The sequence below is a fragment of the Neofelis nebulosa genome, chromosome 14 (assembly GCF_028018385.1).
Source record: "Neofelis nebulosa isolate mNeoNeb1 chromosome 14, mNeoNeb1.pri, whole genome shotgun sequence".
Lineage (NCBI taxonomy): Eukaryota > Metazoa > Chordata > Mammalia > Carnivora > Felidae > Neofelis > Neofelis nebulosa.
In genome coordinates this window covers 49,549,983-49,569,071 of record NC_080795.1, presented here as the reverse complement: position 1 = coordinate 49,569,071, position 19,089 = coordinate 49,549,983, and the positions used below count along the sequence as shown (strand labels likewise).

Here is a 19,089-nt window from a genome sequence, read left to right as displayed (position 1 = left end):
ACTATTATTATTGCTGAAATCGTACAGTGTGCCTGGCACTGCGCTAAATGCTTGTGTAGTGCTTTATTTAAGCTTATGATAACAACTCAATAAGCATTATTATCTCTATTTTACCGATGAGGAATCTGAGGCTAAGAGAAGGTTAGCTGGCCAATGTCATGTTGCTAATAACTGCTATAACCAGGAATCAAGCCAAGACTTCCTAACCTCTACTCTTCACTGTTCTAACACCGTTGGACAGATCTGGATTTAAATCCCACCTTCATCATCATCTTTGTGACCGTGGGCAAGTTATGACACCTCTCTAAGCCTGTTTCTCATCTGGTGTGTTAAATAACACAATAGAAGTAAAACACTCAGATGAGTGTCAGCTCCATGGCAGTCACCCAATAAATGTTAGTTGGGCAATTCCACTTACACCCAAAGTTTTCTAATAATTCACTGTATTCTATGGGACAACTTCTGTGGCAACTGCTTAATTCTAACAACCATTTACTCTTTTTTTTTCATTTCAGTTTTTAATTTGTCATACAGATGCATGCGCGCACGCACACACACACACACACACACACACACACACACACACACACACAAATAACCCCACAGAGCTCTATTTGATCTACTTACCAAATAACTATCTGGTATTTTATAGTCGAATATATATCAAGATTTATATTAAAACTCTTAGCATACGTATTTTTGAGTTTCCAGACTTTAAACGGTATTCTCTTCCTCATACACACGCATACTCACAAACCCACACACACACTGTGCTACCCTTACACAAAAATTATATTCCAATTGTTAAAAAACAAAATTCAACCAAGTAAATTTGAAGATCTAATTGGCTTTACTAAACAATTCATGAATCGGGCAGCATCCCATCCAGCAAGCAGAGGAGAGCTCTACTGAGCTCAACAAAAGAAAAGTTTCCAGAGGCAGAGAAAGGGCATTAAAAAAATAGGAAAAAGGAATTCATTAGCAAAGAATGTATTTTGAAGACTCTTCTAAAAGAGGGTCTAACAATAAATTTTTAGTATCGACCAGGAAATTCCACGTTGACTGGATAAAAAATATTACTTGGAACATGCACAAGTTTTGGTTAATGAGTGCAAATGCTTGGGAATTCTTGAAAATTGGGGAAAAACACTAAGTATAGGTTGGAAAGAGTTATTATACCTTTTGCTTTTCTCATAAATCTACAAAGAGTGGAGAGCCAAAACCTCATATGTTTCATCACATACCTTCAAGCCAAGCATTGCTCCTGAATCTCGAGGTACGCTTCCATCTTTTAGACGCTTATTTAACAAAATACGACCAATTAAACGATCTCCATCTTTAGATGGCTGCCACGTCACAGGGTGCTGACATATTGCATCAACAAACAAAGAAATTAATGTTCTTTTTCGATAAAGGACCCCTTGTTGTACAATCTCTCTGAACTCCTGATTATCACAGTGTTATGATTACACAAACCAGTTTGTATTCAAAACATTGATCAAAAGCACATACTACATTATGCTTATAAGGTCAAGATTTTTCAAAATCCAATTATTTCAAATTCCTACAGAGCCCTCACACATTACTGCAGTTATATCGTTCTATAAAATCTGAGAAATGTTGAAAACACATGCAAACTATCCACGCGCTGAAGATTAATTAAAAATGGACAAGACAAAAAAGATGGATTGAAATTCTATGTAGCTAAACTCATTTAAAAATGATATTTTAATCTTCAAACGCTTTTGGAAGACTCTGAAAGAGTTAATTACAGTAAAAGTTAAAAGCTAAAGTTATATTAAAACATGAAATTTGAACCTATGATGAGGGCTTCCTTGAAACAGGTTTCTAGGTTAAAACTGTAACGATACACAAGCCTCCGTAACTTTTCAGTTGAATATGCATGAGAGAAAACAGGCCGGATTCAAAGGTGAGGCTAGTTTATAGTTCTCAGTTTTTGTAGGTTCATTGACTCCTTCAGGTCTTTGATCCATTTAGTAAATTAACTTTGTTGGCTAACTCAGTGGTATCCACTGTTAAGTAGCTTGAAAATGTTAGGAGTTTATCTCTTTGTCAGGGAAGAACCAAACCCTTTACGAATCATGACACCATCCACTATGAATTATATGTCAAATAACAAAGTAAATGATTTGTGTAATCACAGTTTCACAGTTATCTAAAAGTAACATGCACATCTTCATGCAGAATTTGGCAGGCAAAAGACAAGTTCCAATCAATCACATCTATATGGTAAAAAGATTTCAAAAGTCTCACTACACTAAAAGCAAAAATAATAAATACCAAAGCAGATGGCAATGGTTCTAGTACTAATTAATACTACATTAAAATGCTATGACAATAAAACAAAAGAGCAAAATGACAGTGAAAGGGAAAAAAGAAAAACAACTTTTTCTGTGCAAACAGACCCAATTATCTCCCTTTTGCCTGGGATTGAAACTATTAATAATTTAATTTTCATCCCAAGGAAAACATATGCAAGCAATCAAATAAGCCAATCCAAAAATTCTTCATATTTGTGGTTTATAAAAACATCACAAAGTTCTCTCATGCGACCGTAGACAAAGCATTCCTTTGATCCTAATTTTTTATTTCATTTACTTATTTTTTGGTATGCCGTCAAACAACAAAAACAGCAAAACAAGCGAGAAGTATTTTGGTTTGTTTGTTTGTTTTGGTTTTGTTTTTCTTTTCTGCACCTTAAGAAATGCTACATTGACCCTTGAAATGCCCTGTCCTTTTATTATGTTCTGTTTGAATGAGTGACAGAGAGCAAACGAAGACCAAATGAGCAGGTTAAAAGGCAGGCTCCACAATCTCAGTACCTTATCACTATGGCTATGCTCCTCGTTAAGGGTTGTGCTACTACAGGTATCTACCCCAGAGTCCTTAATCTGAGGCTCAGACCATTCCAAATCCTCTTCCAAAGAGTGGCCACCAAAGTACATCATTTTCTTTTGTCTCTCAGACCTGGTGTTAGAGTCCGACAAAACTGCCTGCTCACTAGTTTTTCTTTTTCCCTTTTGACTGTCCCCTACAGGTGTGGGATAAAAAGAAAAAAAAAAAAAAAGATACAAAAAAGAAAACATGCAAAGGTGTAAATCAAAAAGGAAAAGTGAAATGAAAAACGAAAATTAAATAGTAAGGCTCCACATGTCTCACCAAAGACATTGGGGATGCCTCACTGCTATGCCAAGACGTATGGTCCAACCAGTTGTAATCCATGTCTCCTGTGAGAGTCAGACAGACAAAGAGTGCAGTAAAGGAGACAGCGAAAGAAAGGACAGACAAAGACATTATAAACATTGTTAACTGTGTGATCCTCTCTGGTTTCAAGAACTTTGCAGCACTCACTATATATACCAAGAGAAAGCTAAGATTCCAAATGAGTAAAATTTATAGAATGCAGAATATAAAGTTTATGTACTCTAGATGGATCCTACAGGGCCAAAGTTCTGCAAGAAGAGAAAAAGCTAATAATAATAAACAGGAATAGAAATGAAAAAAATTATATATTCCAAAAAAGAAAAAAACTATCCACTGTGTCTGTTACTCAGGTTATTTTTTTTTTTTTCCATGCTGGCCTATAGACATGAGCAAAGATTAAGGAACATTTTAAAAATTAGACAGTGGTTTGCCAATAACCACTACAACAAAAAGCCAAGTAATTAAATGTTGTTCCTGGAATGTAGTATGATATTCTTTATAATGTTGAAACCTCCTAAAAAACTTTGGGTGGCTTAAAAAAAGAAGAATTGGTTACACAAAAGATTAGTTTTGTAAGAAAATGACAAAACAGAGTCACTCAATTTCTATTAGGAAAAATAAAATAAATCTTTACTTAAATATCAGGAATAATTTAAAATTACTTCGAAATAACTTTTCAACTTTTTTGCAGAAATTGCACTCATAAAAAGTAAAATTTTCTTTTAAAATAATTTTGTCACACAACTTATGTAACTGGCAACTAAGAAAGGTTTTCCATTTCCCAAATGTAGGTGCTTCTCATTTGCCTTACATGTGAAAAAAAAATTATTTTTAGTCTATATGTGCACATGTATCTTTTTAAGCTCTAGTTGTGCTTTCTCTTACTTAAAAATATTTACTAAACACCTTCCATTTGCTATGTATTGTGCTAAGCTCTAGCATAAGGAGTAAAACGAGACATAGAACAGAGTGGAGATAAACACAATAAATAAATCATGAGTGTCATACAGGAGAGTATAAAACGTGCAAAGGACAGAACTCTCAACACACCATGAAAGAGTATAATAGGATCTAATTTAGATTTTGGGCTCAGCAAACACCTCGGAAGAAGGGATGTTTAAAACGAGAAATGAAGTATGTGGCCTCAAGGTCAAGTAGGGGAACAGGCAGATGGAAAGTTGAAGAAAGAGCATGCTAGGAAGAAGCAACTTGGAACTTCAGTGTGTCTGAACCAAAAAGATGCTAAGTGAGGTGAGGCAGCACAAACCAGCTTAGAGAGGCCTTTTCATGCTTATTAGAGATTATGACTGCCATTCACTGAAGGATTTTGAGCACGATGGTGACATGAACTGATTTACATTTTAAAAAGATAAATGTAAGTACTAACTCCAGATTGGGTTGAAAGACACCAAGAGTTAATAGGCATTTGCAATATTCCATTGGGCAGGTAATTACGGCTTAAACAAAGGTGATGGCAATGGATAAGGTAGGAGAAGAGGGAACTGAGAGATGCTTCGGATTTAGATATAAGAGTATTCAGAAAGACTGAAAAGAGGCACCTGGCTGGCTTAGTCAGTGGAGCATGACACTTTGGTGTTGGGGGCATGAGTTGGAGCCCCATGTTGGGTGTAGAGATTACGTAAAAAAAAAAAAAAATTAAGAAACACTAATGAGTCAAGGATAACTCCCAGGTTTCTGGCAATAATAACTGAATGGAAGGAAAGACTATGAAATGGAAAAAACTGGAGAAAAAGCATTTTTTATTAGAAAGGGGTAGGAAGGAATTACTCTATTTCACAGAATCTAAAATGTCATTGACTATAGAATTCATAGATATTAAAATGGTAAAAATATACACCTTGGAATTTATTATGATAATTGATTTTGGATATATTATTCAAAATACCCATAAATCATTCAAGTGAGCATATAAAAATTCAATTTGTTAAGTTGTAACAGAGAAGGGTCTGAGCTGCAGACATAAATTATGTACATAATTAGTACATGATTACTAGTACACAGATTGGAGTAAGTAGATCATTTAGGAACAGAATGCAAAGTAAGGTATAAAGAGGATCCCGACTGAATTCTAACATTTAGAGTTTGATTTGAAAGAAAGAGAAGCTGAGAAAGAGCATGCAAGAAAAAAAAGGAGGGAGGGACATGAAGTTCTGCAAACCAAATAGGAGAGAGTTTCCTCAGCAGGAGGAGAAGGCAACTATGGTGAATGGTTTCTATACAGTCGATAAGGAACGGGAAAGTGTGCATTTGATTTGGCGACATGAAGATCGGGAAGGATGTTAGAGAAAGCACTTTGGGTAGAATGATGAAAATTAAAATCTGTTGAAGTAACTAAAGAATCAAAGGGAGACGAGGTAGTAGAAAAATTGTGTAGACGAATAGTTCCCAGAGTGAAATCCTCTAAACAGCATTATCAACATCATCTAGGAACTTGTTAGAAATGCAAATTCTTGGGCACCAATCAAGACTTAATTAATCAGGAATTCTGTAGATAAGGCCTAGGAATCTGTTTCTTAATAACCTACCAGGTGATGATGATCTCAATAATGTATGAGAACCACTGGAGATAATTTTCTTACGAAGTTTATTTGTGAAGGATGATAAAATTGTGCTATCTCATATACACAAAATTCACTTCGTAGGGGAAAAATGTTCTTTAATTTATGAAATAGAGAAGGGCTTCCCAATCTTTCCAATGGCACAAATCAACAATTATAATTTTATGGCTACCCAAAGAGCTGAAAGTATTTCTTTTCCAGAAAACCCTTTCAAAATACTGCTTGACACAAAGCACTGATAGATCTCCAAACTGGGTTAAATAAAGTGTGGAAACGCTAAATGAAAATTCTTGTCTGGTTTATGTGAAGGTGTGAGAACCCAGCTCACAATGTCTCTTTCTCTCAAGGCCTGCAACCCGCCAAAAAAGCACAAATGAAGTTCTTTCCTTAGTAAATAAGGTATACAAGCTGCTTAACCATTTGAAACCAAAGCAAAAATATTTGATTGGCCAAAAAAAAAAAAGAAAAGAAAAGAAAAGAAAAGAAAAGAAAAGAAAAGAAAAGAAAAGAAAAAAGTGTCATATGATAGGCTCAGTAAACATTTGTTGAAGGAGTAAAAATTAGTACTATTTAAGAATTAAATACGGTAATCAAGGAGTGCCTGGGTGGCTCAGTCGCTTAAGCGATGGACTTTGGCTCAGGTCATGATCTCACAGTTCGTTGGTTCGAGCCCCATGTCGGGCTCTGTGCTGACAGCTCAGAGCCTGGAGCCTGCTTCAGATTCTGTGTCTCCCTCTCTCTCTGCCCCTCCCCTGCTTGCTCACTCTCTCTCAAAAATATACATTAAAAAAATTAAATAAATAAACAAACAGTAACCAATGTAAATCATATATGAAATAGTCCTAAACTACTAGGACTACTAGTATTTAGATAATAATATTTATCAATTAATATTCTTATTTTGTATAGCTTCAAAGAACAGAACTAAGATAATAAGATATTCTTCCCTCGGTAACAGTACAAAAATATATTGCTGGGCTTTCCAGTTCTAGAACAAGAAACAGAAGACACAAGAAAGTACCTAATGGAATTTTAGAACTGAAAAAGAACTGAAATTTAAAAAGCAAATGGATAAGCTCAAGTACAGAATACAGAAAACAGAGGAACAACTCAATTAACTTGAAAATAGAATCACAGAAATCACCCAGTTTGAAAACACATAAAATAGGCTAAAAAAATAAAATAAGAAAGTAAAATAGAAAAAAATAAAATAGAAAAAAAAGATAATAGAAAAAATAAACAAAAAATAAACAAAATAAAATAAGCAAGGTTTTAGAGGCTTGAGGGATTATAACAAAAGATCTATGATTCATGTCATTGTAGTCTCAGAAGAAGAAAAAGAAGCTAAAATGGAAAAAGTATTTGAAGAAATAGAGACTGAAAAATTCCCAAATTTGTAAAATGTGTAAGCTAAGCCTGATTCAAAAAAACTACATAAATCCCCAAACAAGAAATACACAAAGAAATCTGTACCAAGACTTACCAGAATCAAACTAAAAACTAAAAACAAATGGTCTTGCAAGGAGCAAGAGAAAAACAACACCTTACTTAAAGAGGGAAAACAATTCGAATGACAGTAGATTTCTGATCAGAAACCTTGGAGGCCAGAAGAAAATAGAACAATATTTTTAATTGTTGAAATACAAGAATGTCAACTCTGAATTCTAAATATGGTAAATTATGTCTCAGAAATGAATGAGAAATAAAGACATTCTCAGACAAAAGAAAACTAAGAGGATTTGTTACCAGCAGACCTAAAAGATGACTAAAGAAAGTTCTGGAAACAAAAATAAACAAAAAAACAAAAAAAAAGAAGAAGAAGGAACCTGAAATACTGAGAAGGAATAAAGAATATAATAAGCAAAAATATGGGTAAATACAATAGACTTCCCTTTTCCTCTTGAACTTTCTAAATTATATTTGGTGTTTGAAGCAAAAGGTACATTGTTTGATGTGCTTTTGACATATATGGAAGAAATATGTAAGAAAATTACATTAGAAATAGGGAAAGGGAAAGGAACTTAAAGTATGTAAGGTTTCTACACACCACTCCAGTAAAATGTAAACACCAGTAGGATGTGATAAGTTGTGCATATATATTAGAACAGTCACACACACACACACACACACACACACACACAAATCTTTGCAAAGAAATACACTCAAAAAACATTACAGATGAATCAAAATGCAATTCTTAAAAAAACGTTCAAATAATCCATTGGAAGGCAAGAAAAAACAGAAACAAAAATCAGAGGGAACAAAATACAAAAAAGAAAATGGCAAACAACAAAAGAAATGCAGACCAATATCCCTTATGAACAGAGAAACACTTAACAAAATATTAGCAAATACAATTCAGCAATATATAATAACTATTATGCACTCTGACCAAATGGGGTTTACTGCTGGAAGGCAAGCCTGGTTGAATATTGAAAATCAATGCCACCTGTTAGATTCACAAATTAAAAGAGAAAAATCACATTGATGCAGAAAAAACATGATTTAAAAAAACCTCTCGAAAAACAAGGAATAGAGGAGAACTTGCTCAAATAAATAAAGGACTTTGACCAAAAAAAAAAAAAAAAAAAAAACTATTGCTAAGATCATACTTAATGGTAAAAGGCTGAACTCTTTATATGAAGAGAAATTTCACTAAAAAGGATACCTTTATTTGTAATAAGGATAAATATGTAGCCAAAAAGTAGAAACAACCAAAATATCTTTCAATAGGCAAATGACCAAATTGTGGCAAATCCATACCATTGAATATTAGTCAGTAATAAAAAGACTATTGTCTTTTTTACAGTAATAAAAAAACTATTGATACATACAGCATAGATGGACCTCAAGGGCAATATGCAGAATGGGGAAAAAAAAAAGGTCACAAAATGTTACATACCATACGATTTCATTCACACAATATTCTTTGAATGATAAAATTATAGAGATGAAAAATAAATCAGTGCTTTGTAGAGGTCAGGGATGAGCAGGGGGAGGAAGAAAATGTTACTATAAAGGGGTAGCATAACAAAGATCTTTGTTACAGTACAGTAGTTCTGTATCTTTATAATAGCAGAGGTTTATAAATCCATATATGTGATGTCATAAAACTATATAAGTTGATGTCAATTTCTTGGTTTTGATATTGTACTATACTTATACAAGATGTAATCATTGAAAGAAACTGGGTGAAGGGCACATGGGGTTTCTGTGTGCTACCTTTGCAACTTTTTATAATTCAAAGAAAAGGCTGTAGTACCATTTGTCAGCATAATGTAGAGGTCATTGCTTCCATTGGAAGTTCCACAAAAAGCACACTAAACTCTATGTAACTCTGACATTCAATGATTCTATTAGAGCCAGTTAAACACATTTAAATATGAAACCTGATTTAAAAAAGTAATCAAAGACTTACATTTCAGGCTAAGATTTTCTCCTTCACTTACCTCTACTGTAAAATACAAACTAATCCAATACTGTGTGTGTTTGTGTGTGTTGTGCGTTGAATACTCAGAGAAAACAGATCAGATATTCCATTTATTACATGTTTTCTAAGTCCTTAAGTGAATAAAAGAGTTTATTAACTATTTATGTCATTTTTTTCATTACTTTAGATTAACAGAGGTTTTGCAATTAAATCATATATTATATAAAAATATTCTGCAACATCCTTATTTTTAACTTTAACCACACTTTAAGGAAACAGCATGTTGCGACAGAAAGAGTTTTATAGCTAGAGCCATGAAACCTATGTTAAAGTATTGGTTTCACTCCTTATTAAATTTATGACTTGGGCAAGTCAAGTAATACATTAGGCCTCATTTCCTCATCTGTATAAAAAGAGATTAACTGTGATATATCACAGATTGTTGAGAGGTTTAAATATGATAATGGTCATGAAAGTTCTTTGCAAATTGTAGAGTTACCCCAATTTGATGGTATTATCATTTTTATCATTATTAGAATGAAATTATCAACTTCCATTCTAAAATAGACAGGGAATATTCATCTATAATCTTTTATTTTTCCTCTCATTTCTCTTCCTAATTTTCTACCCTTCTCTTTAACTTGTCAAGCTATATATGTTGGCATTTCCCAACATGGAACACGGATTCTGCAAAATGTTAATAGGTTGAGTGATATAAAGATCCTCTAGTCAAATAAATATGGAAAACGCTGGATTAAATGCAATTAAATAAGATTTCTTGAGTGGAGGATTTTTCAGATAGCAATGACAATATGCTTTTTTACAAGGATTATATAACATATAATTTCCACAAACTTAATTGAAACACTAACCTTTCTCATGGAACAAGTGTTTGAGGAACTGTATTTTGAGACATAATGCTGAAACCTTCCTGAAGGGTCATTTTTCTTCATAAGTAGGCATTAAAACTGATAATAAGGCATAAGTGTATTCCCCCCTAAGGACAATGTTCAGTATTAAAGGAGACTCAAAACACGAGAGAGAGAGAGAGAGAGAGAGAGAGAGAGAGAGAGAGAGAGAGAGAGAGAGAAAGAAAGAAAGGAAGGAAGGAAGGAAGGAAGGAAGGAAGGAAGGAAGGAAGGAAGGAAGGAAGGAAGGAAGGAAGGAAGGAAAAAGAAAAAAGTTATATAGAGAGAATATTCTCTAAGGCAACGGTTTCCCAATTATGCACCATGGACTTGCTTCAGAAACAACTGTTGGGGTGGAAAACTGATTCTAAGGTGGTGCCATAATCCCCCCACCTTGTGGTGTTCATGCCTTTGCTCCTAATCAAGATGGTGAGATGGCAAGGTGATGGAATGTCACTCCCATGATATCATTAGCAAGACTGCACCACTAGTCAGTTTGCTCTAGAGATTATCTTTGCTAGCCTAATGAAGTAAGCAGCCATGATGAGAAGCCTGTGTGGCAAGGAACAGCAGGCTGTCTTCAGGAACCGTGGGTGCCATCTAGAACTTTGGGTAGCATCCAGTCACAAGAAAATGAATTCTGCTGACAACCTCATTGAACTTGGAATCAGATTCTTTCTCAGTCAAGCCTCCAGATAAGACCACAGCCCAGCCAACACCCTTATTATAGCTTTGAGACTCTAAACAGAGAGCACAGCTAAGCCATGCTGAGACTCCTGAATAACAGAAATTGTGAGGCGGTAAATGTGTGTTGTTTTAAGCTGCTAAGTTTATGGTAATTTGTTCCTAATATATTGCCAGCTTCAAAAGCAGCAGGTTTTAAAGACAGGGACCAAAACATAAAAGTCAGTAGATCTAAAAGGCCAGATAGATTCTTTAGACCAAGTCTCAACTTCCAAAGCAAAACCAATGCCGTCCAAAATACATCAGCATTTTAAATAGGAAGACAAAACATTATTCATAATTAGCTTTTTTTTTTTTTTTTAAATCTTGCTCCTTTGGGGTTATGGATACATTATTATTAAGAAGATAATATTGATTAAATGGCTGTACATATTATATATATGAGAATTTATTTTAATTATTACACAGTGTGAAATTGTTATAGATTCTGTGGGTACAAATAGGACCTCAAGAAACTCATTCTAGAAAGACACAGGTAAAACATATAACACAGCATAACATAGGGTAACATACCTTAATATACACCCATTGTATTCTATTTCATTACATCTAAGTTACTTTCAATTATATTATATACCATTATTTATTACTAAAAAATGCTACAATTACACAATGATAAGCATTTAATGGAAGAATTATCTCTCTTCCTAAGATGCTACAGTGTGGAAAAATTTGCTTCTTAGGATCAAAACTGTGGCATTTCATGAAAAAAATTGTTGATTATTCAGAAAAAGGAGAGATTAATACTTAGGAAATGCTTATAGGTGACATTTAAACTATACCTTGAAATACACAGTAAACTTTTACATACTGGAGGCTTTTACTTTCTTAAAGGAAAATAACATAATCCTAGCAAAGAAAGGGAAATATATCGAACTACTGCGGCCAATATGAGTATATATAATATATTTGGGAAATGATAAGTAGTAGAATATTAGCAAATAATCTTTCCCTCAACCTGTAATTGGACATTATTTCCTGATCCGCATCAGCGGTTCTCAACCACTATGTTATAACACAGTTGTAAATTGTCACAAGTAATGCAACTGATAAAATAATGTAGTTTACAAATTATTTAACTTTCTTTAACAAAAGTAAATTTCAGTTGACAATTAATTCAAATTTGCATCTGTGCTAATGTCAATCACAATTTCTTTAATGAGAAAGAAAGGAGAGGAGTAAAGCTATGCAAGAAATTAGCAATTAGTCATATCACTAGGAAAAGAATATGACCGGAATATGAATTATGTTTCCTACTGGAAACAAGGTTTGGGAATTGCTGATCTTTATTATCAACTCACATAACTGATTTCATCAGATGTGAGATAACATTGATTGCTTTATGTATTACTAGGAGAGAAAACTAAAATGCTGGGTTTAAAAGGACAGCATGGTTTCCTCCTAACATTCTCTTTGGACATGCGCTTTGGGAACTGTGAAACCATATACAAGAAATACATTTCCTTAGCCTTTGCTAGAGAGACCACATGAGGAGAGAAATACCTGAGAAGGCTCAGAGGTTCCAGCTCCCCACCCCCAAACCCCACGCATGGCTTAGGATTTAAGACTAGGGATAAGTGGTCCCTGTTAAGTCCTGTTGAAATTCTAGATCCACAGATTCCATGAGCAAATTAAACGGTTGTTTTATGCCACTAAATTTTGGTGCTATTTGTAGTTACTGGAATATACACTCTACCTGATTCTTAACCCTCACAATAACCATTTAAACTAGATAACAGTGTTATATTTTGCAGGTGAGAAAAGTACAATTGAGAGGTTCAAAGAATTTGCCCAAGATCACATTATTAGGCTATAATTGAGCCAGGATTAAAAATCCATGTAGTCTGTCTCCAAAATTGACATTCTTAAACCCTGTGCTAAAAATAAATTCTGTGGAATTATTATCTTACAGACTTGATCCTATTCAGTAACTCAAAGGTCACATAATCTAAATCAGCCTCTAATTATATGTGATATTAAAAATAACTCTTGATTAAGTAATTACTTTGCAACAGATTTTAAGCAATTTTAAGGAGCTACCTAAAAGTGGTTAAAAATAGAATTAATGCCAGTAAGCAGGAATAAAAATTATTTAAAAATCCATTATATGAGTTTTAGTAAGTATCCCTCCTATCATTTGGGATATATTAATTTAATCCAAGCTGAGGTAACCTGAATCTCTTATAATCAGGAAAGTAGATTCATAAGAATGTGCTTTCATAAATGTATGTGAAATCTACTTATATTTATTGTTTTCATGTTGTTTTTATAGTTTTAATTTCGATTTTGTTTACTTAATAGTTCTTTCATTTGTTTCATTTAATATCATGTATATACCCCAAGCTTTATAACCAAAGCAAAATATTTTTTTAAGCTAAGATATAACTGACATAAATCATACAATGGTGGCACAAAAAGAAATCATAAAAACATCGTTTCGTTCATTCACTGATTCATTGTTCCATATAGTCACCCATTTATTCAAAAAATATTTGTTGAATGCTTACCAGGTTCTGGGTCTCAGGCTAATTTCTGGGATACAACAAGAAAGGACATAGACAAGATCTCTACCTTCAAAGAGGTTACATACAGTCTAACAAGAAAAACAAACAACAACAACAAAACAATTAAACTCATTCTCTATAGTATCCTAATTTAAATAAATTTCTAACACACTGAGACCTACAAACCATAGATGACACCAACTTTTTTTTAACTTTTTTTAAATGTTTATTTATTTTTGACAGAGGGGGAAAGAGAGAGAGAGAGAGAGAGAGAGCATGAGCGGGGTAGGGGCAGAGAGAGAGAGAGAGAGAGAGAGAGAGCGAGCGCGAGCGCGCGAGCATGAGCAGGGGAGGGGCAGAGAGAGAGGAGACAGAATCTGAAGCAGGCTGCAGCTCTGAGCTGTCAGCACAGAGCCCAACGCGGGGCTGGAACTGACAGACCAGGAGATCATGACCTGAGCCGAAGTCGGACGTTCAACCAATAGCCACCCAGGCGCCCAGATACCAACTGTTTTTTTTAACTTTTCCTTACCTCTCCTAAGGCCCCCACACTTCTCCCCCACTACCCCCATACAAAGTTTAAATCCTATTTGCACACATTTGCAAATACTATTAATTCCTTTGCCCTATCTCCTTTCTGGTACTCACTTTGCAAAACCAAAACACTAGTTCAATTTAGTTTGCTATTTACTCCATAAGGTAGTCTAAATGTTTATGTCCCCCCCAGTGCACACCCCCAAATTCATATGTTGATATCCTAACCCCCAAGATAATGGTGTTAGGAGGCGGGGCCTTTTGAAGGTGATTAGGTCATGAGGGTGGAGGCACCAAGACTGAGATTGGTGCCCTTACAAAGAGACCCCAGAGAAATATCTTGCCCCCTTCTGCCCAGTAAGGATGACACAAGAAGTATGCAACCTGGAAGAGGTTGTACCTAATCATACTGGTACCCTGATCTCAGACTTCCAGCCTCTAGAATGGTGAGAAATAAGTTTCTATGGCTTATAAGCTATCCAAGCTGTGGTATTTTCTTATAGTAGCCCAAATGGACTAAGACATCCATCCATGTTTTGACCCAGGTAGCTGAATACATCTAGGAAAAAACCACAAAAACACACAAACTAGTCTCCATGAAAATTTATAACCACTAAGTCTAGGTTAGTTTGTATGTCTTCCAGGTGATTATACTACATTTCCTTAGTTTATTCTCTTTTCCACACTCCTAGATAAGAATTCCACATTTTCTCTATCCAGAGTAGCCATCTCCCCCAATGCTGCTTGACAGACAATGGTCCTGCTACCTTTTCCACTTCGAGAAAACATAATAAAATGAGACACTGCACACTTGAAGAACCAATCACATTTTCAACCTACAGACACCTGTTTTCATATAGCCTGCCCTTCCTTCTAGTGATTATGAACAAATTATCCTTGCTCTTTTAACAAGGCATCCTACCTACTAGTGAAATAAATCACATCTTTCATTACCTAAGGATAAGGCTGTAACAATTGTCCTTTCTCTGTCTTTTATCATCAAATTTTTCCTCTCTACATGATCACCCCCATCAGAATCATCTTCACTCCAATCTTTAAAAAAAAAAAAAATCCCTCACTTTCCAGCTACCATTCTTTCTTATTGTATTGTTCCTGCATACAGCAAAACTCCCTCAAAGAGCTGTCTATTTTCACTATTTCCAACTCTTTCCTTCCCATTTTTTTTTTCTTGAGCCCACTTCAGACTTCTAATCCCATCACTCCTCTAAAAGTGCTCCTGTCAAGGTCACCAACACCAGCAACCTGTTCCTGCACAGCTCAACCTAGTGGTTAATGATCAACCCTAGACTCCTAAACAGCAACTGATACTATCAACACTTCTTGGAATGCTTTCTTCAGTTGGATTTTGGGACATCACTTTCCTCCTGGTTTTCCTTCTACTTCCCTGGCCACTTATTCTCAATTTCCTTTGCTGATTTTTCCTCATTCCCTTCTAATTGTGGGAGTATTCCAGGAGTTAATCCTGAGAACTCTTCTTTTTCCTAGAAATATACTCCGCCAGTAGTCTCTTTCAGTTGCGTGGTTTTAAATATTATACATATATTTGAGACAGGGAAACTAAAGGGACTCCATGAAAAACTGCTTTTTCCTGCTGCTTTTCCTGCTTCTATTTTTGCTAGGACCTACCCCCCCCCTCCCCCCACCTTACACAGGCATTATAGAACAGATGATATATGTCCTCCTTGTAAAGGTCAAGGAGTTAATGATTTCTTTGGAGTCTTCCACAACAGATAACATCTAAGAAGTGATGGGGTGGGGTTGTCCTGAAGGTTTTCCAAGACCCCTGGCTCCAGGGCATATGTGACTTATGGAAAACACCTAAACTCTCTTTGTTCCTGGATTACTGAGAAGACAAGTGCACCAGACCATTGTCCTCAATAAAAACCCCAGGGGTCAAGCAAGACAGGACTCCGTCTTCTTTCCTTTCTGAGTCTCCTAGACGCTCTGTCCATATCTATACTCTCTATCTGTAATAAACTCTACTTTCATTTCTTCTCAGCTGGCATTGGATTGCTATCCTACATGAAGCCAAGGACCCTCTTGGTGGTCCTGGGGGGGCCCCTCTCTGCATCCTCGGACCCAGCCAGGCTATACCATATTGATGACTTCCACATTTATGTACTAAACCAAACCATGCCAGTGAGTTCAAGATGAGCATAGCCAATATCTGACTCATAATTTCCACTTGAATATCTAATAGCAAAGTCAAAATTAATATGGACAAAACTGAACCCCTGAACCTCCCCCACGCCCCCGCAAAAACAAAATCTGTGTTTGTCACAATTTCCTTATGTTATTTAATAGCAAGTCCTTCCTTCCACTTCCTCAGACAAAAATCTTTGCGGTAATCCTTCACTCACAACTCTTTTCCGTTCACGACCCACCTCTAAACCATCAGAAAATTCGTTGGCTGTTATTTTCAAAATATATCCAAAATCCAACTACCTCTCTTCAGCCCCACCGCTACCAATTTGGTACAACCACCGTCTCCCATTATGTATCGGATTAGCCTCCTCACTGTTCTCCCTTCATACTATCTTTGTTCCTCTCCATTCTATTTTCAATATAGCATCAAGAGAGGTACCTCCTCAAAAGGTAAGTCAGCCTAAGTCATTTGTTACTCAGAACTTTCCAATGGTTTCTCATGTCACCTAGAGTGAAACCGAAGTTTTTGCAATGACTTACAGAGCCCTGCATGATCTGGCCTCTGACCTCGGGAAATTTGTCTCTTTTTATTTAATTATTATTTTTTTTCAACTGTTATAGACTCTGCCATATAAAGTGGTACCTGGAACATAAACATTAGCTGAATAAATTGACTAATGAATTAAAATAGCAAATCTAGTCGCTTTCACACTTCTTTATGCAATGGAGCCTCCTTCCTAACAAACCCCCCAAATATAAAAGGTTAAGAACAAAATTTGGTTGAAACAAAGTAGAACATCCAGATGCTCGCCCATTTGGACATACCCTCATAGCCTCTTCAGTAGTTCTTGAAATATTAGCACAGATATCTGGTGCTTCATTGAGCACAGTTTTAAAAATATGGAATGAGTCTATTTTCCTCATTTTAAAGAGAAAATTGAAGCCCAGAAAATTCAATAACCTTCCTAAGATTACAGTGGGGTCACTAACAGAGCCCAGAAGAGCACCTGTGTCTTCAATCCATTGTTCTTTCTGCCTCTCCATAAAAAAAAAAAAAAAAAAGGATAATTTGGGGCGCCTGGGTGGCTCAGTCGGTTAAGCGGCCGACTTCGGCTCAGGTCACGATCTCGCGGTCCGTGAGTTCGAGCCCCGCATCGGGCTCTGTGCTGACAGCTCAGAGCCTGGAGCCTGTTTCAGATTCTGTGTCTCCCTCTCTCTCTGCCCCTCCCCTGTTCATGCTCTGTCTCTCTCTGTCTCAAAAATAAATAAACGTTAAAAAAAAAAATTTAAAAAAAAAGGATAATTAATAAACCTATCAACCATACCAGCTCCTCCACAGCTTATAAATTTCTTTCACTTTCCTGTTTTTTTCATTCCAAACATCATGTATTTAACTCTCTCAAACATATCCAAATGAATACAACTGAGATAGTACTTATCTATTTCTTGGTAATAGAAAACATAATTTAAACCTTAACTTTCTAGTTAAAATGTAAGTACAGTATTAACCATTTTAATGACAGTGTTTTAAAAAATTGATAAATTAATTGTTGGTTGTAGACATATAGGGAACTATCAGAACTTGAAGTACAGAATATTTAAACTGAGTGAGAACTATCATTTTGGCATTCTTCATAACAGAAAATGTCTGGGGAAAATGTATGTCAAATAGAAATTACTGGAAAGTTTTTACAAAGAATCAGGCTGACACGTAAAATGAATGATGATATTACTAAGTCAGGAAAACACATTTTAGAACAGTATTTTTAGTATGGCGTTATTTTTATTTTTGTTAAAATAGATAATATTAACCCATTTAGCCTTTTTAACAACCATGTGGAGTAACTGCTATTATTATAACATGTATTTACAGATGTGGCAAATGAGGTACAAATAAGTTAAAACGTACAAAACAAAACTGCTCAAGGAACTGGGATTTTAACCCAGGCCATCTGATACCAGAGTACAACTTTCCTAATTGAGTCACTCATGGTTTCAGAAGAGAGGTGGTATCGTTGACTTTATAAAAAAAAACAATGTATATATAGAACAAGTCCACTGAAATGCAAAATATTACAATATGCAGCTTATAAAGACTCATTTCAAAAATTTCTCAAACTACAAATTTCTTGAAGAAAGATAAAAGGTCTTTTGTCATTGTATATGCCCTCCTCCCCTCAGTGCTAAGCAGTGCCTGGCAAATGATAAGTACTCCATAAAAGTCGTTCCTACTGACACAATGCTTATGTTCCACTGTGTAGAATCACCACCTATCCCCATCCCATACTTGTTTTGGAAAATGCTATTTAACCTTCAAAACCCAATGCACATGGCACCTCCTCTACAAAGTCCTCCCTGAGAAGTCAAGGTAGAAGTCTCTCTACTTTCTCTGAATTACATCTATGTCCGATGTTTAGTTATTTTCATATCCATCATATTTTATGCTCTTGTTTGCTTACATGCTTATCTCCCAAGGATCATGTTATGTTGATCTAATGCATAGCACTTAGCACAGCACCAATGCAATGAGCACAAAGTAAATAAACAGAATTTGAAACTTGGGTTTGAGAGAGTGTTGATATCACAATGCTTGTTTAACTGAGGGTTAAGCAGAAATTAGTTTTCTCTAGCAACACTGTATATTCTATATTAAACTAGCTTCTGGGTTTGTTTGTTTGTTTGTTTGTTTGTTTTTTAAGTAAGCTCTATACCCAACATGGGGCCTGAACTCACGACCCTGAGATCAAGAGTCACATGTTCAATCAACTGAACCAGCCAGGCTCCCCTAAACTAGATTCTTCTATCTGAAACCTAATAGTTGTCTCTTTAATGACTTCCTACATTAGGATTAATTCTAATTTTCCTTTCTCTTCCGTAAATCTTTACATGGCATTTACAATGGGAATATTAATTATCTGATTTGGGTCTTTATTCTTATGAATATTTTCAAAATCATATTTATACAATTTTAAACAACTGGAAGTCATTACAAAACAGAA

The 19,089-nt window shown here is 35.2% G+C and overlaps 1 protein-coding gene across 49 annotated transcripts in view; it reads right to left on the bottom strand.

The window, feature by feature from the left end:
- Nucleotides 1-19,089, bottom strand: part of RIMS2 (regulating synaptic membrane exocytosis 2) — a 612,947-nt gene that overhangs the window by 298,453 nt on the left and 295,405 nt on the right. For 25 of the 49 annotated variants that reach the window (XM_058698754.1, XM_058698772.1, XM_058698755.1 and 22 more), the window contains 2 exons: nt 2,844-3,052; nt 1,245-1,364 (listed from right to left, as the gene is read on the bottom strand). In XM_058698754.1, the coding sequence (XP_058554737.1) occupies nt 1,245-1,364; nt 2,844-3,052 (329 nt within the window). Of the gene's footprint in view, nt 1-1,244; nt 1,365-2,843; nt 3,053-3,180; nt 3,249-19,089 lie in introns of all 49 variants that reach the window. The other 24 variants (XM_058698768.1, XM_058698770.1, XM_058698807.1 and 21 more) reach the window with 1 other exon arrangement.